Source organism: Lonchura striata, chromosome 1 (assembly GCF_046129695.1).
Source record: "Lonchura striata isolate bLonStr1 chromosome 1, bLonStr1.mat, whole genome shotgun sequence".
Lineage (NCBI taxonomy): Eukaryota > Metazoa > Chordata > Aves > Passeriformes > Estrildidae > Lonchura > Lonchura striata.
In genome coordinates, this window is record NC_134603.1 from 5,062,712 (window position 1) to 5,084,175 (window position 21,464).

Here is a 21,464-nt window from a genome sequence, read left to right on the forward strand (position 1 = left end):
GGAATAAGTATAGAATGGTTGGGGTGGGAAGGGACCTTAAAGGCCATCCTGCTCCAAGCCCCTCCACGGGCTGGGACACCTTCCAGTGGACCAGGTTGCTCAAGCAGGAGTGATGAAATTTGATTTGGAGGAGAGGTTTAAAGGAAAATGCAGGTCAGGTGTGACAGGAATCTTCCATCTGCTATAAGTGAGATGAGAACTTTTTGATGGTGTGGTGGAAAAAAGACCTCATGGAAAGTTTCCAGCCTGTGTGAGCTGCAGACCACAGCAAAGTTTCTTTGCAAAGCTTTCAGCAGGGTTGACCTGGGCCAGACTCACAGCAGTGACCCCAGGATTAGACTCAGTTCCCATTGCTCTCCCACAGCTGTGCAGCTCCTTCTTTGGCTCCAGTCTCCCTGGGGGAATGATGTTTGTGCTGGAAGAGAGATTCAGCTATAATATTAATTTTGTGTGCCCGCTGTAGATGGTCTACTCAATTTTGGGGGCTCACGGGAAGACTTCTTATTGTGTTTTATATTCCCTTCCTATTTTTGGATTATAGCAAATTGTTGCAAGAGATCAGATGTTAGTTCGCTGTTAGCCACCTATTATTTTTTCTAATTACGGTTTGCCTGTTAAGTGAATGCCTTTTAGATTTAAATTGCAAGCTCCCTAGCAGGGCAAAATGCAACTTTTTTTTATGTATCCAGCACAAAGGATACTCTGATCTTGTTATTTCTTGTAGTCACTCCCAGACCTCCTGATCATTTCAGACAAGCCTTAATTTTAGTCAGCTTAAAAACTTTGGTGCTTAGAATTTCTTTGTTTTAAGAAAGAGGAGAAATCAACATTACAAATAATTACAAGTAATTGGCTGAAGTAATTCATCATAATGTAGTTTGCCACTGTTTTTAGACAAAAAATTCAAAGTAGGGCATAACATGGCAAAGAAGTGCCCCTGTTTCCTACCTGATACCATCACTGGCACTGGGGGTTGTAGTTTATTCTTCCTTTTCTTACTTTCAAAGTAACAGTTTTGGTTTGGTGGCTTTTGGTGGTTTTCTGTTTTGTTTGGGTGATTGATAATTTTTTTTTTTTCTCTTTTAAAGCTCCTTTCTTCTCTTGTTTGAGCTGTGTCTGCAGCAGCAGTATGTAAAGCACTCTGGTGCTCTTGAGAACAAATAGCAGAAATTCATGGATCTTGGCAGGTGGTGACACCCTTTATTTTAGGTGTGCAGGAGCTGACACGAGCAGCGAAGCGCTGGGGCGTGTTAGGGATCTGAAATCAGGTTATGGGATCTTCACTGGGACCTCCCCATTGCTATGAGCGCCTCCAAGTTCCAGTGTTGCCTCGCAGAGGAGATAGATGCCAGCTGGGAGGCACTCCAGGCTTCTGAAATACCCCTTTGGGAAGATGGAGCTGTAAAAAGAGGCTGTACCCAATGCGTGCTGTTGCTTCATCCTTGCTTTCTGTCTCCTCCTCTGCTCCGTGTCATTGCTCAGAGGAGTCCATTGTCCCTTCTGATATCCCCCTTCCAATGGAAAGAATCATCTTGGTTTGTTGTTTGGCATTGTTGCAGGTGGAGCTGGAGGTGACGCTGCCAGGAGAAGGGAAGGACAGAATATTTAAGGTGGCTGTCAAGTGGATGTCCTGTGTGAGCCTGCAGGCTTTACACGATGCTCTTTCTGGCCGGCTGCCGAGTGTCCCGTTTGAGACCATCCAGGCCCTGGATGTGGTCATGAGGCACTTGCCTTCCATGAGGTGAGGGGAAGCCCTTGAGGTGCTTTAGGTGTGACTTGGGTGTTTTGGTGGCTCTTTGGGCAGTCTGTGCTGCCATAGCCTGGCCACAGTCGTGGCAGTGGCAGGCTCAGGCAAGAGGCCATTGGTGCTTCCCTGGTGGGATCTGGAGCCTCCAGCCTGCCCACGAGAGCCTTTCCCCAGAGTTCTCAAGCTGGCCCCATGGTTGTGTGTCTCAGGTCAGAGGAGCTCTGCCATCTCCTCCTCCCTCTGTAACCTTGGAGAAGGAGGCTCTCCCTGAGTGGGAAGTGCTTGGAGGTCGGTAGATGTGGAAGGGTGGATTTAAACCAACTTCTTACCCTGTTCCTGTGTCCTTGGACAGCTGTTTATAGCCAATTTTGTATAAAGGTTTCAGAGCTAGGTGAACATTAATGTCACCCCTTGTGGCTATTTTGTTAGGAAAGAAAAACTTGGAAATAATTTGTTTGTTTTTCAAGTGGGACCTACAGCATTTCCAGTCACACCCAAGAGATACTGGGTTTAATTCTGCTGCTGTGACATAAGTCACTTAAGACCACTGTGCAAATTATATTTAATTAGAAAGCAAAGAACAAAGTTTAGTAGGGCTGAACTTTCCCATATTGAAGCTCTAAACAGGTAATATGAGTTAAATATATGTGTCTTAAAATAGCCTTCTGTTGACTTTATCCTCAAATTTAGGATAAAAAACCATAAAATTACTTTCATCAGATTTTACAGCACAGAAAACAGCCCAGAATGTCAGATGCCTTCGTTTAGAGGATCACATTGACTCTGGATATGATTTGCTTGCTCTTAAGCTTGCGGTACTTAATTATCAAGTACTTAATTATCAAGATGCAAGATGGATCAGAAATATTTATTAGATCACTTATTTACCCTCAGATAATGTCTATAATTCAGAGTATGGGAAGAGATTGTTACCTTGGTATTTTAATCGCAGAGACTTTTAATTCTTTTCTTATGGAGGCACAGCTGAAGTTTCAGTAGAATACAAATAAAAGTTATTAATGCTTTTTTTCTGGAATTAGTAGATATATTGAATTTAAACCCTAGTAGTAGCCAGTTTCTTACTGCAAAAAGCTGGGTTTTGAGAGATGTAACCTGAGTCTTGCCAGGAATCTCAGATTATTGGTAATTTTAAACACTGACATTTCTGTGCTTTTGTGAAAAGGAATTTACGTTAGTTACGGATTTATTGCAATTTTTGCTTTAGTTTTCTAATGTGTATTTATTTGCTTTCTTGCAGGTATACTCCTGTGGGGAGATCTTTCTTTACAGCATCAGAAGGGTGCTCAAATCCTTTGGGGGGTGGCAGAGAAGTTTGGTTTGGATTCCATCAATCAGTCAGACCTTCATTGTGGAAAATGATGTTAAATATTGATGGTAGGTACTAGGAAGTACTTTCTTGTTTCTTTCTTCTTAATGGGAAGGCAAAATTTTAGTTCCATATTTTGGATTTCCTAAGAATTTCCTCAGCATTTTTGTAACACACCATTAATGTTTTTGTCTGCAGTGTCTGCAACTGCATTTTACAAAGCACAGCCAGTTATTGAGTTCGTCTGTGAAGTTCTGGACTTCAAAAGTATTGAAGAACAACAAAAACCTCTGACAGATTCCCAAAGGGTAAAGTTTACCAAAGAAATAAAAGGTAATAAGGAAATTATATACAGCTGCTTTATTCTGTCTGATGTAGTTACCACTGTGTTTTAAATATTTTCTACAGCAGTTTGCCTTATTGGGAGAGAAAAATTTCATATTTCTTGCCTTTGAAACCTATCAGTAGTACCAGTCCCAGTTTCATGACAAAAATATGTCAGTTCCTAATCTAATAATTTCTAAATGTTTAATTAGGGATTTAATATTTTTTAAATTACCCAATCTTAAATTTTATGGGATTTAATGTTTTTTTAATTACCCAATCTTAATTTTTTCCAATTACTAATACCAGATTTTTAATATTTCAGATTTTACTAATAATTTAGCAGTGTGTTTTTGCATACTTAGGCATCTGTCTTGCATATACTCTCTTGGAAGTAAATAACAAGTTATTCTAGTTGTAGTGACTGAATCAAAGAGAACAGGAGGAAGAAATCTTACTGGTTTTGTTCACTGAAGGCTTCCTCTGCAAAACGGAGATCCTTCCTTCCTGATACTCTTGACAGAAAGCAAGCAACTTTAAAAAGAATAAATCCATAAACCCATCCTGCACCTTCCTTTTGTGTTTCAAAAAAACATCAACAAAATTATCTTTGGCCCACTAGAAGTTATCAAGGAAAGTATAAATAAACCCTGAGTTTGCATTGGTTCTAAGTGTTTTGAAAGGATAATTAGGCACCAAATTGCTTCACTGTGGCCTCATTCCCATGAGCTCCTAGAGAGGCTGTTTGGAGATTCTTCTCCACCCACACCCCCAGTTCATTAGCTCAGGCAGGGCTGCAAGAGTTGGAGGTCTTACAGACCCTGTATGTTTAGACAGAAAGTATAAATAAGGGGTTTTGTTTCAAGGACCTTGTGTGCCCTTTCTGTCCTTTCCCCATCCTGGCCTTCCTTAGAGGTACAGCACTGGAATTTGCAGAATGTGCTCTGCGTCATCTGTGAGCTCTGGGGGCTTTGGGATTTCAACTTGTCTCTGGAATTCTCTGTTGAACTTTGGCTGAAGCTCAGGAGTTTTGAATTTTAAGACTGTAAATTGCCTTTTGAGTTTTGTCTGGGCTACGCTTTGGGGCTAAATAGAATGGTTTTATTAGACTGTTCAACTGGCCTTGTGAAGTAGTTTAGAGCTGACACCATGATTTTGGAGAAATGGTCATTTGTGCTGTCCAAATTTTAGGTCTGAAGGTGGAGATAACACACTGTGGACAAATGAAAAGGAAGTACAGAGTGTGCAATGTCACCAGACGACCAGCAAGTCACCAAACGTAAAGTATTTTTCTGCTTTTTAAACATATGTTTGGTCTCAGGCTGGAAAAATACCTTGCCTGCATTACTGGGCTGGGAAAAGCTACCTTGAAAAACAGTGCTTTCTTTGGTTAATACCCTTAAATATACCTCAAAGTATTTTCCCAATTTTGCCGTTCTTTTTGTTCTATTTTTATACTATAATGAGTATCATGGCATTTGAACTAATTGCTCTGTTGTAAATCTGGGAGGTTTTTTGGTTGGGTGGAATTTTTTCTGTTATTTATGGATTTCTTTAAAATTGGAAGAACAGGGTGTCCTATTTGTAGCCTGATGTTTCCCACAACTGGAATAGAAAAGTAATGCCAATTGGGATCAGCCTCCTGATGTTGCTTATTTGCAATCTCTTTTTCCTCCGGAAAAAAGTTTCTTTTTAACTACCAACCAGAGATTTGCAGATAGAGACAGTGATTGCCATTTTTAAGGAAGCAATATAAGGAACAAAGCTGATACCAGCTTTTTACAAGAAGATAACTGATCAGTATCTGAATCTGGTTCTTAATTATTTGAGCGTTGTTTCATCCTCCTTCAATAAGCTTAACTTGTGCCAAGAAATGTACTGAGGAACTGTGGGGGAAGCATTTTGCATGAAGTAATAGCTGCTTTCCATGTTTGCATTCCAACAGATTCCCACTTCAGCAGGAGAATGGACAAACAGTTGAATGCACTGTAGCTCAGTATTTTAAGGACAGGCATAAATTAGTTTTACGCTACCCTCACCTTCCATGTTTACAAGTTGGACAGGAGCAGAAACACACATACCTTCCTCTGGAGGCAAGTAAACTCATAGAGAATTCTGTATTTTGGGACTGGGGTTAAAGGAGTCAGAGGAGAAAAAAGGGTTCAAATAATGGCAAATCGTTTTTTGAGCAGCCAAATGTTGAGACATTTTGTGGTGCCTCAGTGAAAGAAAAGCCACAAGCCAAAAAAAACAGTTGGACTGTGTTTAATTTTCTTTCTGTGGGGATATTTCAGGTGTGCAACATAGTGGCAGGACAAAGATGCATAAAGAAACTCACTGACAATCAAACTTCCACTATGATTCGAGCCACTGCCAGATCAGCCCCAGACCGGCAGGAAGAGATCAGCAAATTGGTGAGTGTTGTGTCAAACATGAGGCAGGTGTAGGAATGGGCTTAATTTTGTTCACCTTTAGCAGGTACTGATGTGTTTGTGCACTGCACACAGGTTATGAGCTTGGCTTTTTTATGTTTTGATCGTTTCAGATGCGGAGTGCGAGTTTCAACACAGACCCTTACGTCCGAGAGTTTGGGATCATGGTCAAGGATGAAATGACAGATGTGACTGGCAGAGTCCTTCAGCCCCCCTCAATCCTCTATGGAGGCAGGGTATGTCCAGTGGGGTCTGTGGTGGCTTCCAGTACCAGCTGTGATGGCCTCTGTAGTGTGATTATTTTAAATTAATTGTGGTGTGTGTAATGAGAGAGCTGCCATGGGTGTATTGTTGAGAATTTAAATTTAGGTTCTCAAAGTCCTTAAATGTATTGGCCAATCTGCATCTTTTTCAATTGCTGTTTTATTTTGTAAAGTAAAGCTGGGTTAAAAATGCCTTTTTTTGCCTCAAACACTCTTTTCATTGTGTGTTGCAAGAAGCAGCCTACAAATAGTGGCTCAAATCAATGTGTACGGAGAAAAGCAAAGATTATTTCAATTATCAATGTATATATTTGAAAATATGCTGAAATATTCCTGAACTTCTGGTTGGATTTGAATATTCTGGGTAGAGCAACTGTGTTCAGAGCATCTGTCTTGAGGTATCTCTATCAACATGTCTTTCCCCAGAGCCTGTTTGGAATATTTAGCCACAGGTTTTTATTTCACAATGGCTTTTCAGATGGCCCTTCTGACATAATCTTTCTCCTGTGATATCTTTTAAAAAAGTTTGAGAAACAGGATTTTCCATCAGTTATCAGATTTTCCTTCAGGGGCTTGTTGCAAGATAAAAGCTTTAATAGCTGGGATAATTTCATTTTTGGAGGCTTTTGATGAATTTCTTCAGATCATGCATTGCCAGCTGAATAAAATTCTGTCCCTGTGCACAAAAGACTGGTGCCTCCAAACCCATAATGGGAGAGAATCTTGGGTTTCCTGCCTAAAATTCTTCAACTGACTCAGGCAAATTAGCTCAAACCTTGCTTCACTGGCAGGTTAAGGTACCCCAGGCCTGACCCTGATTAGGGGACTGCTTTCATGAGCTATTCTGGCACCAGCAGGCTGGGGGAACTTAATGGCAGATGAATGTTGGAAAGTCATAGTGGGAGAGGCACTGCCTTCAGCACACACAACTGTTTGCAAAATCCATTATCAGATTCATGTGTGTGTCCTGAAAAATGTCCAGAAGCTTTAGTTGTTGCTGCTAGGTGAGGAGAAAGACATCGTATCTGTCTAAAACATCTATCAGTATTTATTAAGGTAATTAACATCACCAGAATTACTTTGGCTGCTTTATTACATCCCTAGTCCTCTAGATAATCCATCCTAATAATATCTGCTTGGTGGGAGAAATAAAAGTGTTGGGCTGGTCCAAGTTGAGTAACTGATCACCTTTCTCAGCTTGTTCATATTTTTTCTGGAGTTGTGTGAGTGACATTGAACCACTATTTGCCTCTACTTAGTGATGTGTAAAATATTCACAGTACATAAATTAACTTTCCCTTGGAAAGTTCACTGAACAGTTGTAAAGTTGCTGTAGAAATGTAGGTTCTTGTTAACGTTCGATACTAAGCAAGAATCTTCCATATATAATTTCTATTTGCTGCTGATAAATACAGCAAAGGCAATGATCAGCAATAAAAATGAACAATGTGAGTTTTATTTTTCACCTGGCTAAGAAGCTGTCTTGCTACAATGATAAAATGATTATTATAAGATGGATGGATTGTTGTACAGGGGAAAGAACGACCTGAGAATATAAATCACCTGCTAGTTGGAGGTAAATAGAAGCAAAGCTAATTTTTGTTTAGCATCAATCAATTTTTGCATTAATGTTTAATTTTTACCTCCCCCTTCCAGAATAAAGCAATTGCTACACCAGTGCAAGGTGTCTGGGACATGAGAAATAAACAATTTCACACTGGAATTGAAATAAAGGTTTGGGCAATTGCCTGCTTTGCTCCCCAACGCCAGTGCACTGAAGTTCATCTTAAGTAAGTGTGTTGTGTAAGGTGGTGATTTTATCTTTTATTAAGGATGCAAATGTCATGATTTCACTTCTATGAAGAATATATTTTTGGTTAAATTGTTTAACATATGGCAATACATCATTTGTCTCTTTGTGTTTTGAATTATGGCGGTCTGATTTCAATGCCAGCATCAGGAAATCCTCCAAATCAGACTTAAAAAAAGCCATTTATGCTTTATGGCAGGTTTCTGACCAGTGAGGCCTTAGGACAGGATTTAAGGTAACTGAAATGATGTAATGATGGGTGTTTATCACTAAGTGTTTCTCAAGAGTGACAGCTAAGATATGTGTTCTCTTAGGTTCCTCATGAGGTTTCTGTGTTCTGTATGGAGTAGAATTATTCATGCAGAATTTCTTTAGAAGGACATTTTTTTGTCCAAAAGCTTTTTCTCTTCAGAGTATCTGGAACGTGCAAGTTGCTGTATTTGCCAGATGAGTAGCACTGGTTGTTCTATTGACTTTAAGTGTTTGAATGAAACTTTCAGATTTGGTTTCTTTATCTTTGGCTGGGACAGGATTGTTCAAAGACTGTTGTTCCAGTGGCATCTGCCATTGGCTCAGGGATGGTGTGCAGGCCCAGATCCATGTCTGATCCCTCCTTCCACATGCAGCTGCTTTCCCTTCATGCATGGACAAGTGCAGCCTGTGGAGCTGCCCTGGCAGTGACTCAGCTGCTCTCTGGGAGGTGAATGCAAAGCAGGGATTGCTCACACCAGTGGCATTGCCGTGGCACTGTTTTTCCGATGGATTGCCAAACAGCTTGGGAGCTTTTCCCTAAGAAGTGATGAGCAAACGCTGGGAATCTTCTTACTGCCCATTGTGTGAGGAGGGGAGGAACTTGTTCTCTCCAGGCACAAGTCAAGAACTGGGCTGCCAGAGAACCTTCCCTTCCATGATGTTGCTTCTAGTGGAAATGCTGTGTAAGCCAAGTTACCCAGTTTTGAGAAATAGGCACAAGTCCTCAACATAATGAGCCAAAATAAAATTATTTGGATAGCTTAGAATGAGTTTGTATTTACCATGAAAGGACATTGCTTAATGCTAGGAAAATGTCTGCATCCTGTTCCATCTTGTGGCTTCTTGTTACATCTTGTTGATCAAGTTGGAACTCAAATGCTGCTGATTCATCAGAGTAACCACCCTCAAATGTTCTAAAAGTCTTCAAAATCATCCTGCTTTACCTCTTGGGAACAGAGAAAACTTTTCCTTATGGGCACTGTACTTCCAGATGGACTTTAAAAGGCTCAAACCCTTACTTGTTTCAGACTTGAATGTTGAAATCACAGAAGGGTTTGGGTTGGAAGGGACCTTAAAGATCATCTTGTTCCAACCCCTCTTCCTTGGGCAGGGACACCATGTCTTAGACCAGGTTGCTCCAAGCCTCATCCAGCCTGGCCTTGAACACTCCCAGGGATGGGGAGATGTTCTGCCACTGACTGTGCTGTAGTAAGTGCTTGTTTTTCCAGAGGAAATACTCATTTTCTGCAAGGAGCCTCAGGCTGCAGGGCTGAAGCTCACAGGCTGTTGTGATTCATGCAAGTTAACAAGAGGTTTGGAAGAAGCTAGATCTCCACACCCTCTCAGTCAGTGACACCCTGGCACCCTGTGGTGGAGATGAGCAGTGTTTTAGACAGCTGGAGGGGTTACTCACTCCAACCTAATAAAAAGAGCATTTATCAATGAGATAAAAAGGCTCTGAGGTGGAAGCCTCTGAACAAATTAGGTTGTCTCCATATCTGACTACTTCCATCAAAGGGTGACTTTTTTCCACCAGCCTAGGAGAAGGTTTGCCACCACCTCCAGGATACACATTTTCTCTGGTATCTGTGAAATTGTGCATTGTTACGGATGCTAAAGCAATTCACTGAGACAATTGCTGGTAATTTCTGTTGGTTGTTTTCATCATGAAGAAAAAAGAGAACTCTCCAGCCTTTTCTGTGGTCGTAACAGATGGAATTATGTTAGAGCAGGCTGTGCCAAATTGTCATTATTGCAGTCTTTTTGCAGAAAGTATTTAATCCTGTATTCCCATAGAAATAAGGTAGAATTTGCTTTGGAAATGAGGTCTTTTTATTAATGTTGTTATTTATACAGCATATTTCCTATCTTTCCTTCAGTGACTACACAGGCATTGTCAATTAAAGATGCACATGGGGTTAAATTCCCAGGTTTTTGGACGGGACAACTTTGCACGTTTAACAGGATTGTTCCATTAAAAATAAATAAGATGAAAAATCAAGATGACTGTCTGATAATGTAATGTATTTATGTGCCTTGCCCAGGTCCTTCACAGAACAGCTGAGGAAGATTTCCAGGGATGCTGGAATGCCAATCCAGGGGCAGCCTTGCTTCTGTAAATATGCCCAGGGAGCCGACAGCGTGGAGCCCATGTTCAGACACCTCAAGAACACTTACACTGGGCTGCAGCTTGTCGTGGTCATTTTGCCAGGAAAAACACCAGTCTATGGTCAGTGAGTGGAAATGGTGCATTTCAGTCACAGTTTTGTGTTTTTTTTGTGAGCTGTCCAAAGGAGAGAGGTTTAATGCTGTTTTAACTCTATAAATTCCAGTTAGGGAACGGGCTGTAAACTAATTTTACTATTTTTCTTGTGCTGCATGATGTTTTATATTAAGACCTAAGTATTTTCAGTATGTTTTCTATGCTTTTAATTTGTTTTTCCCCATTCTCCCTGCTGGTTGCATTTGAGAAAGCCAACACAGGGCTTTGGTGAGATTGACATTGACAGGCAGTGGATTATAATATGCTTAATGAAACTTGTGTGCTGAAAATACCAAGTGAGTGAAGAAGTAATGACTTCAAGAGCTCTGTCACTTCTAGAACACTTTTGCTTACTCACACAATCTCCCTTTGGCAAAAAAATGTTGAGTGAAGGAGATTTGTGTATTTTCTTTTAATTTCAAATTTTAAACTCGGATTTCAAGGATACAGATGCACAGAAAGTGAAAATACAGCAAAATAAACAGGCTTTTGGAAACAGTGACAGCTAGTACATTTTAATGGCATACACATATGGGTTTTAGTATGTTTTACATAAACCATGCATTTTCAAGCTCTTCCTGTAGGCAGGACAGCTTTTTTCCTGTCCTGCCTCCCTTCTTTTTTCACTTACTTTGCCCAGCTGGAGCAGCAGCCACTGTTTTTCTCCCATAGCTATGTGGACTCTTCTCTGGTGAATCAGATCTACCAGGCAGCTGCAGATTTGTTTTATCCCATCCCTCAACATTTTAATATAGCACAAAATAATTTTCCAACTTTAATATTATCTCTTACAAGATGAAAAAGAGATTAAGCAAGGAACCTTAAGGAAATATTACTTTTTTCCCCCCTTGAATTCAGCTTCGTCTCTAATTTGTACAATAGAAATTTGGTGCAAAATGACATTTTTACTATTCCTATTTGGCATTAAAAGGGAATTCTTTTCCTTTACTTAACCACTGAGAGGATGTGGTACCACTCTGATCTTCTTTCTTTGTCATTAACTTTAATTACAGTTATTTCTTCCCCCTCTAATCATCTCTCCTTATTTTCTCCCTATGCTCTTCCATACCCTGCACTTCCTATATCCACTGTCTTGTCTTTTCTCTTCTTCCCACCCTGCTCTTTCCCTCTCCTGCTGCCAAAAAGGGGGGTTCATCCTCTCCAAGCCAGTCTTGGAGCCTAAATTTCTTCCCTGAGTGTAAGAGTATGTGGGTCTCTGAAAGCTTTGAAGTCTCAATTTTGTTGCTAACAATAGGATTTGATTTAACTATTGGAATTGTACAGTACTTAATGAGTTTCTTGGTGTTTTTATAGACCATTGTCTGCTAAGCTGACCACTTTTCTATGCAAGTGATAAACTTGCAGTGAAAAGCTGATAAACTGCTTGGCTGAATATTGCTCAGCACTTTATTGCTAGGTTTGTGTTGCTGTTCCAGTGTTTAATAATGCAACAAGTTCTCAATATCATAATATTATCCATCTTACCCACGTCATTAGCCAAAGCTCATGATATAATGTTACAATTCTAAAATAAGAATTAATTTAAAAATTCTTAATTAATATAAGCCAAGAGTGCCTTTAGTTATTGACTTTAGGACCCAGTTAGGTGGAGCAGAGCAGAACTGGGAGCAGGTTCTGGTGTGGGGAAAAGTTTCATTGTGTTCCTTTAAGCTTGAGCGCCACTTTGCTAAAACTCCAAGTGTAGTTAATTGGCAACAAATTCAAGTCTCCTCCATGGTTTGATTTGCAATTTGCAAATCTTTTATTGTTTTTTCTCGTTCTGTAGCGGAGGTGAAGCGCGTTGGCGACACAGTGCTGGGCATGGCCACTCAGTGTGTGCAGATGAAAAACGTCCAAAGAACAACACCACAAACTCTGTCCAACCTTTGCTTAAAAATAAATGTCAAATTAGGAGGTGTAAATAACATTCTGCTGCCACAGGGAAGGTAAGTTCATCTTTCAAAGGGGAAGAGGTTTTTGTATTGCAAAGAGAGCCTGGGTCATGCTGAGATAACTGGGAGCTTTTATCTGCAGCCACAGCACTGTAGCTTAAGTGACTCTTCAGACAAACTCTCCTTTGGCTTCTAATAAATAATCCTACAAAAGTTAGGCTATGAAAACAGGAGAGGAATACTTGTTTCTGTTGAAATTTATAATAAAAGTATTATTTTAATGGTATCTGACCACTGAAGTACACAACTGTCACTAGAATGAAAAATCTCTGATATTCTATTTGCCCTGAGTTTTCAAAAACAGAGACCACCTAGAACAGCAGTGCCTTTTCTTTTGGTCAGCATTCTTCTCTTTGAGTCTCTTAACCACAGTGGAGATGTGAGCCTGCATCAAACCATGGACTGTGCTCTCAGAATTCCTGAGTTTGCTGGCTGTGGAGCCACTGGCTCTCAGGTGTCCTCCACATTCAGTGTTGCCATGAAAGTGGAGTACTGGGGTGGCCCTGGATGTGCCAGGCTCACGACATTTGCCCTGTGCACCTGACTTTGTCAGGGTTGTTACCATGCTGTCCATCCCTCCCAAAAAGTACCTCTGGTACTGCCACTTCTCTCAGCTCTTGGATTCCTTCCTCAGTGATCTGCCAGGGCATTCTGTGATGGTGATCCTGCATTGTGTCTCCGTGAACAATCCTCTCCTCATTAAAAGCTGCCCCCAGAGAAGAAGGGGCTCTGGCTCCCTTCAAGTACCCAGTCAATACCTGTGTCCTGGGTCCTGGAGCCTGGAAGGCTTGTGGGTTCCATAGCTGCACCATCAGCCTTTCCCTCTTTGAGGCAGGGAGAGAGAGGGGTTCCCACCAGCTGGGGAACAGTATTCCTTCCCTCAGCACCTGCCCTGTCTCCTCCCATACCCCCATCCAGTCTGGGTGCTTCATTCCTGAGATGGGCAGTGGGGCAGGGTCAGGCTGTGGGGCAGTGCCCCCTGCCCCTGGGCAGCATCCCTGTCTCTGGGGTCAGGTTGGTTACCCAAGACAGTCCCACCTTATCTCTAAATGCTAAATAGATTAGGCCTTTCAGCAACACCAGCCATTATATGATATCAGCATCTAGAAAAAAATTTAAACCTTTTGAAAGGTGCTGGGGCACATCCAAATAAATGGGTGAAAGACTGGGGAAAATCTTCCCCCTGTATTGCTTCCTCACAATGGGCACCATTATTAATGAAACCCCACAGACATGAACTTAGCCTGTCATAGTTGTACAGTCATGTGTCCACATTCCAGAGAAAGTTTAAAATCCAGGAATTGCTCACCTTATTGACCTGTTGTGCAAACTGGGTAACAGCCACAGTAGCCTTAGTCACAGGATCCATGTTTAGATAAGGAGCTGATAATGGGAAAAATGGAGCCACAGCTATGTGCCAGCCAAACCAGGCTAAGCTGGACCACATGGTGTCTAACAAGGTTTCTGTGTTCAGCACATAAAATTAGGTTACCCAGAAACTGTTATTCCTTTTTCATCATTTCCTCTCAATGCCCTGGAGCCCAGCATTGGGCACCAAAAACTCTCCTGGGTTAGGAGTTGGGTGTCTGCCAAAGAAGGTGGGAATCTTCCTGGAATGGGAAAGATGAACCCCTCCCTCCAAATTATTATAACTTTGGGGGCTTTCAGGCAAAGATGTGTATAAAGAAATAACAGTTTTTTACTAGAATATATATATATATATATATATATATATATATATATATATATAATATCTACACATGTAGACAAAGAAGCAACAATAGCTGCAATAACAAAATCCAAACAACAACAAATTAACAGAATTCCAAGATACCCACTGTGTTTTTTTCTCTTGAGTACAGTCCATTGTAAGTATTAGCATGAGAACCTTAATCAGGATTTTTAATTACTGGCACAGGACAAGTGACCAGCTCTGATGAAGTGACAGTTGTTGATGAATTCACTGGGGGAGAAGAGAGTGCTGTTTATTTGAGTTTTAATGTACTTTATTTAGCATAAATCTTGCTGCTTTTACAAATTTCCCTTTTCTTTGCCAGACCCCCAGTATTCCAACAGCCTGTCATATTCCTTGGTGCAGATGTAACTCACCCACCAGCTGGGGATGGGAAAAAGCCTTCCATTGCTGCAGTGAGTAAATTGTGTCCTGGTCTTTGCCCCAGCTCCCTCCTGCTGCTCAGCTCCAATGTATTTTATTGCTTTCAGTCCTTTTGTGGTCCATTGCTTCTGATTGCCTAATTACAGCATTATAAATTATTTTTCTGCAGGAATTTATTGAAACTTCAGAGAGCTTGCTCTGATGCTAATTACTTAAATGTGGGTATTAGCTTGTAAAATGCCTGAGTTGCTGATACACAGAGGAGCTTTTCTGGGAGCTGTTATTTATTAGCAGCCTGATAATGAGCTGGTGCACGTTTAAATCTGCTTCTTCAGCACTTAGAAATGTTCAGAATTTCTTCCTTGCTGATAGGGAACTAGGTTGGCTCAGCTGTGGTTTCTGGGGACTCAGCTTCCAGAAAAAACAGAATGTGCAGTAATCTCTTGGAAATGTACTTCTTAAATACAGGGAAGGGTCTTTAGCTTGTGTTTTGTCAAGCACTTGTAGTGGCTGCTCAGGATTGTTTAATAATGAAGTTATTTGGTGATGTTATATGTCTGTTTTAAAAAGTTACACCTGTGTGTCCAGGGAAAACCAGGTGGAGATGTGCTCACTTCTTTAGGTTTTTTTGTTTAAGTCCCATGCCACTTTTACAGGATATGGATGCTAACATTTCATTAACAGAAAAATTGCTGCCCTTGATAAAGGGTGTGGATATTTCTGTGGTCCATCACCATTTCAGTTTGATGGATCCAGAAAACAGGCTTGGTGTCCCAGAGTTCCAACTCCTGTGCTGCAGTCTGAACCATCTTAATGGCTTCATGGTATCAGTCCTTCAAACTGTATTTGAGTTTTTAAGTGCCTTTGGGTGCAAAGAAGAAATGAGTCCTTTAGATTTAAAATAAGTTTTCTCTTTCAGCAAGGTGTGCTGCCACAGGTGAACTAAACCCAGAGATGTTTCCAAGCACGTTTTAATTTCAAATACATCTCTGCCAGGCCAAGCACTGAGTGTGCAAGACAGTGCAGTTATCTCATGAAATAACCTTTGTTTAAGTGCTCTCTGGTTTGATGCCAAGCATTTTTCCCCAGGTTGTAGGAAGCATGGATGCTCATCCCAACCGTTACTGTGCCACTGTGCGGGTGCAGCAGCACCGCCAGGAAATCATCCAGGATTTGGCTGCCATGGTCAGGGAGCTGCTAATCCAGTTCTACAAATCCACGAGATTCAAACCAACTCGCATCATCTTCTACAGGGATGGTGTTTCTGAGGGGCAGTTCCAACAGGTGATGTTTGTCTTCTTGAAATTCTGATAGTGTAGTTTTGTGGTACTAATGGAATTTTAAATGTCCACTTTTATGTGGTTGGAGTTACAAGAAGTATAACTTCAACAAATCTTGCCTCAACAAATTTGTTGGATTCTAACCTAGGCAGAAGTGTTTGCATACTTTTCATGTGCTTTTGAAAGTACTTTTCCCCTTTAAAATATTTCCCCCTACAGAATTATAAGTGAAAAGTGTAGTTTTAGCACTCAAGTTATGTTCCACATCTGTTTCCTATTTGGGATATATTAGTCAGACTGTATCTCGTAGAACTTGGGCAGTAAAGAAAAATTATATGTTTTTTTTTTAAAGAGGATTAATAAATACTGGGTTTTCACAGTCATTTTTATTCTGATAAAAGTCATCAGATCCTTTCTCATATTTATTTTGTTTGCTTGCTAGTACCATATTTTAGGAAATATTTTTCTATGTATTTTAAAGAATTTTATTTCCAGTATTTATGTATGTAAATAAAAGAAACAGAATTGAGTCACCTTCTCAAAATCCAGGGGGAAAAGAGGAAAGGTCACTTGATAAATTTGAATTGATAAAATAATCTTTGTTTGAACTTTTGATATAACCTCTTTTCAATTGTCCTTGTTTTTCATAGAATTTTTAATGTACAGTTAACCCACGTTCCAAATTGTTGCTTTTTGCTTTGTTCCACTTTCCTTATTATTAATGTCTGTAGCCCTACATGGGGCTGCACAAAGCTGGGAAAGAGGCAGCTGAGTATTTCTGGACTTTATCCCTTGTTCTAGTCTGTGAAATAATTAGTCTGTTGTATTCAGCAGGCTAATTAAATGTTTATTTGTATTTGGTAGTTAAGGAGGTTTTGATATGCAGGTTTAGTCCAAGCCTTGTGCTTGGAGCTGAACAAATATGGAAGCAGCTCTCTCCTGGCTGAGGAAACTGCTGATGTAATTTGCCTTCATCAGGAGGAGAAATTAAGGTTTGGTCCTGAAAGCTTTGACCTCTCATTGCTCTGAGTGACAGTACAAGAAGGAACATGATAAATTATCTGTGGATAAGTAAAAGAAATCTGTAGATAATAAGAGGAATTTGTATGATGGCAATGGCTCCCGTTGATCACACCTCTCTGTGTGTGGCTCAGGTTCTCCACCACGAGCTGCTGGCTATCAGGGAGGCTTGCATCAAACTGGAGAAGGATTATCAGCCTGGCATCACCTTTATAGTGGTGCAGAAAAGGCACCACACCCGACTCTTCTGCACGGATAAAAACGAACGGGTACGTTCTGCTTGGGACCCCCAAACACCCAGCAGGCAGCCAAGTCACCAATTCCTGTTTATTTCTGGTACTATCTGGGTGGAGATCAGACTCCCCAAGTTGATTTTTGGTACTTTCTGTGGGAAGAGGAGACTCCCCAAGAGAAGGAATGGAACTGTTCCTCGTGGAACAACCGCTGAGAATGGAGAGTTCCTCATGGCAAAACTCTGCTCACAAACTGGGCTTTCCATGTTCTTTTTCCTTCTGTCAGGCTTCTCTGTGGGAGTTAGTAACTCCCAAAGCTGGCATGAAGGTGGTTGTTACATTAATAAGTGCTGTGATTAAACATGTTAAATTGTTTGAAAGTAAGGAGAATTTTAACATTCTGGTTTGGAGAGATTTGGAGGGAAGAGGTGGCCTGTTTGGCAAAGAAGGATTGTCCCTTTGCAGGTATAAACAGGAAAAGTTACTCTTGTCCTGAAGTGAGAAGATGAAAAGAATTTGACAACTCAGTTGCAGGAACTTATTTTTAAATTATTCAGAAAACCAAATCTTTTTAGGTAATTTCTAAGAAGATTTTGCAGCTTGTCTCTTTTTTTTTTCTTTCTCCATAGTAGAGCCACTCTAGGTTTTCAGTTGGAACAGAATTTCAGTTTTGCACATTCTTTCTTCACTTTCTGCTTTTTATAGATCTTTTTCTACTGGTTGTTTTCCTGGTTATACAGCTGAAAAGGGAAAAAAAAAAAAAACAAACCAAACTTCTGTGTTGTGCCTCAGTGTTTTTGCATTTCCTGATTACACAGGTTGGAAAAAGTGGAAACATTCCAGCTGGTACCACAGTGGACACAAAAATCACCCACCCCTCAGAGTTTGACTTCTACCTGTGTAGTCATGCTGGGATTCAGGTAAGACATTTTGTGTGCTATAGTAACTCTTTAGCTGTTAATGTTTGTACTAGAGCTTCTTTAGCTGATGGTTTTTTGTCACATCTGAAGTTTTCAAGAGGAAAGTGTATTTCAGTATGATCATTTCATTTCAGAAGTGAAATTTTGAGAAACACAGTCCTATCAAAAAAGGGGAAGGGATTTAGTTTGATAGGCAGCAAGAAAGGAGGTTGTTTGCCTTTTAAAGGAAAAACTAGCTGAAATGTGTAGAACTTCTTGAGGAAGCAGCTGCTATGCTGCAGTTCCCAGCAGAGGTGGAAGTTCAGGAGATGTTTGGGAGTGCTGATGAGCTGTGTGGTCTGGCTCCAGGGAACAAGCAGACCTTCTCACTACCACGTGCTCTGGGATGACAATCGCTTCTCGTCGGACGAGCTGCAGATCCTCACCTACCAGCTGTGCCACACCTACGTGCGCTGCACGCGCTCCGTCTCCATCCCTGCGCCGGCCTACTACGCGCACCTGGTGGCCTTCAGAGCCAGGTACCACCTGGTGGATAAAGAGCACGATAGGTGAGTTCAGTTTGGCATTTTCACAGAGTTGGAAGGCAGTGGGCTTGTTAATTCTGGGATCAGTGGTGTCCTCAGCAGTTCGAGGGTGGATTTGCCCTCACCACTGAATTCTGCTGCTGAAACAAAGCAGAAGATGTTGCTGTAGGTGCTCAGAACCTCGGTGGTGCTTTAAGGGTAATTAATGTTTGACCATTCTGTTCAGAAGAAACTGAAGATCAGAAACATGTGCAAGGAGAGACAGATTAAGTAGGGTTTCTCTCCCCACCCACAACCTGTTGGTTTTTGTTTTCCCCCCCTCCCTTCTCTTTCAGTGCTGAAGGAAGCCACACTTCTGGCCAGAGCAATGGCAGAGACCACCAAGCACTTGCCAAGGCAGTCCAGGTGCACCAGGACACGCTGCGCACGATGTACTTCGCCTGACGTGTTCCAGTGTTCGGCGGCTCCGGACAAGGCAGAGTTGGATTCACACCAGACCAGCTGCACTTAGACCAACAGATGCCCCAGCCCAGGGACAGCCAGCAATGAGTGATGCATCTTTATTCCTTTCTTTCCCATTTGCAAGGAAGCCTTCCGTCCAGAATTTCAGACTTGATCACAAACTGCATTCTTCTACCAAACCCCACTGTTGTTGGAAATGTGGTTTGCCAAAAATCTCTGAGCTGCTTGGTATAAAACAGACCCAGATTTTATAATTAAATCAAGAGCTGCAATCTCAGGGCTTAGGGAAGAAAAAAAAAAAAAACAAACAAAAAAAACCCAAACAAACCAACAGTCCAACCCACAAAACTCCAAAACTCCTCATTCAGTTTGCTGTTCATTGAGTTGCTTTTGATAATTTGGAAAGATCTAATTCATACTAAGGTTTGATGAGCTGTGAATCAGCTTTTAGTACAAAGGAAAGCAAAGCATTTTTTGAGTATTTATGAAGCCTTGATTATTCTAGAAGCATTTACAAAATTTTTATTTTCAAAATCAGAGCGTGACAAAATTCTGGTTTCTAACTGTCTTATAAAGATTATTCTCAGATTATTCTCTGTGTGTCTAAGGACAAATGTATTTTCTGAAGCTTGTTCTTGAATGTTTTTTATTGTGCTGCATTTTAAAATGTTTTTCATAGACTAAAGCTGAATTTAAAAAAATGAAAAATAGGAAACCTGTACCTAAGCTTTTAATAGCTCCAGTTAGATTGGCAGAAGAAAATGTGCCATTTAAAAAAAATTGTAAAGATTTTTTTTTAAATCATACTGACAGCTAACTTTAGGACTTGTCATACAGGACTGTGACACTTACTTTCCAAAGTCTCTAAAGAATACGGGTCTGTGGTGATAAATACCGTACAATCCTTTTTCACTGTTTGAGTTAATGTAAATGTTATATATGTTTCACAGTATTAATGTGATAGACTAGATGCTATTATTTATTTTTATTTACTAAGGAGTGCTCATTATACTTCTGTTAACATATCAAGAATGCTTTGAACTTAGAAAGTAAAATCCTTTTTGTGGGGACATTACTCTTCAAATGCAAAAAAAAAAAATTGCAATCGATGTGGTGAGAGGAGAGAGATGCAGCCAGTGTCTGTTGTAGCTTGGGATTTGCAGAAAGGCTTTTCCAATGTACACACAACACAGCAGGTTTTACCTCTGCGGTTCAGACGCACACAAGACCAACATCCTACATTCATTCAAGCACAAAACAATTGTATTTTATTTATATGTTGAGTAGTGGTGAAGCAGGAGCTCTGCTAGAGGATAGTGGCTCACTGGAAGTTAGGCAGAAGTCAGAGAATCTATGCATTAAAGATAAAAATTAGGAAACTGAAGTTTACTTAGGGAGGGAGGTGAAACTCTCTTCATTATGCATAAGATCCATAGGAAACGTGAGAGTTTTGCCATTCTCTTAGGAGAAGCATTAATTGAAAATTACAATTATGAGACAGATGCTTCTGTTAGTTTGCACACTGGATCCATAAAAACCATAACACACATGTAAACCATTGCACTAATGACAATGCCACGAGCAGGTTTAGGAGAAAATGGAAAAAGCCCAGGAAAGTTGTTTATGCTGACTTGATCTTACTTGTTTTTCCATGGGATAACTGAAATAAGATGCTGAGAGGCAGGTTGGAAAACCTTCATTCTCCTCCACTGATGGATTTTGCTTTGTCTTTTCCCTTTTCTCCGAGCAGCTGCTCAGTCTCTGTTTGGACACTTTTACCTCTGGCCACTGGGATGGGCAAGTAGCTTTAACCCATGCAGAGCTCTGGGCCACAGAGCAGGTCAGCTGCAACCAGGTGGTGTTGGATAAGCTAGAAAATGCCCAACCTTTGCTGCATAAAGACTTTGAGGTACATAATTCCAGTTCAAATCTTCACCTCGTAGCAGTGTGTCAGTTGTCAGTGTTTTGTAGAAGAAATGTAAAACCTGTTAATGGAATAATCATATTTGTACTATTCTAATTGGGTGATTAGGCTGCTGGCTCAGACTGTCTTCTTGGTCATAGTTCTATAAATTCAGATTTCTGTAAATTTGAAGCAAATCCTAGGTAGCATTGTCTGTCTTGGTGCGTGCCAGCAAGGTTGTACCTACCTCCCCTCAAGTACCCCTAAGCTGCAGATCCTCCCCGTAGTGGGTGTCTTGCACTTCTCTGTGTTTCCTTCAGAGCTTTCCTATTTCAGTGAAGATATTCATTTGGCAGAGTTTTATATAAGAATTATTTTTATATTAATTCTTCTTATCAAATAGGATAAAGATCATCCATTTTAAGACATCATTTAACTTATTTGCTGTCTGTTATGCAGAGACCTCTTGGATGTGAAATTCATCCCCCTCTTTCCATACAGATCTGGGACAATGGAATTGTACAGATGGTCAGGTGGGGTGAGGAGGGCAGGATTTGTCTTGACCTCAGATCTCATTTCTGAAGCAGCCTGGGACTGCACTGCATCCTATTTAAGATGTTTGTTGTGTGAGAAAAG

At 40.7% G+C, this 21,464-nt stretch overlaps 1 protein-coding gene across 1 annotated transcript in view; it reads left to right on the forward strand.

Moving 5' to 3' along the window:
• Positions 1-19,217, forward strand: part of AGO2 (argonaute RISC catalytic component 2) — a 44,542-nt gene extending 25,325 nt beyond the window's left edge. The window contains exons 4-19 of the mRNA XM_021532477.3: positions 1,560-1,741; positions 3,006-3,142; positions 3,273-3,407; positions 4,590-4,677; positions 5,344-5,491; positions 5,693-5,812; positions 5,944-6,066; positions 7,750-7,883; positions 10,201-10,385; positions 12,205-12,364; positions 14,428-14,518; positions 15,576-15,770; positions 16,921-17,055; positions 17,838-17,939; positions 18,288-18,487; positions 18,799-19,217. Coding sequence (XP_021388152.1) covers positions 1,560-1,741; positions 3,006-3,142; positions 3,273-3,407; positions 4,590-4,677; positions 5,344-5,491; positions 5,693-5,812; positions 5,944-6,066; positions 7,750-7,883; positions 10,201-10,385; positions 12,205-12,364; positions 14,428-14,518; positions 15,576-15,770; positions 16,921-17,055; positions 17,838-17,939; positions 18,288-18,487; positions 18,799-18,907 — 2,244 coding nt within the window. The 3' untranslated portion in view covers positions 18,908-19,217. The remainder of the gene's footprint in view (positions 1-1,559; positions 1,742-3,005; positions 3,143-3,272; positions 3,408-4,589; positions 4,678-5,343; positions 5,492-5,692; positions 5,813-5,943; positions 6,067-7,749; positions 7,884-10,200; positions 10,386-12,204; positions 12,365-14,427; positions 14,519-15,575; positions 15,771-16,920; positions 17,056-17,837; positions 17,940-18,287; positions 18,488-18,798) is intronic.
• The last annotated feature ends 2,247 nt before the right edge of the window (positions 19,218-21,464 follow it).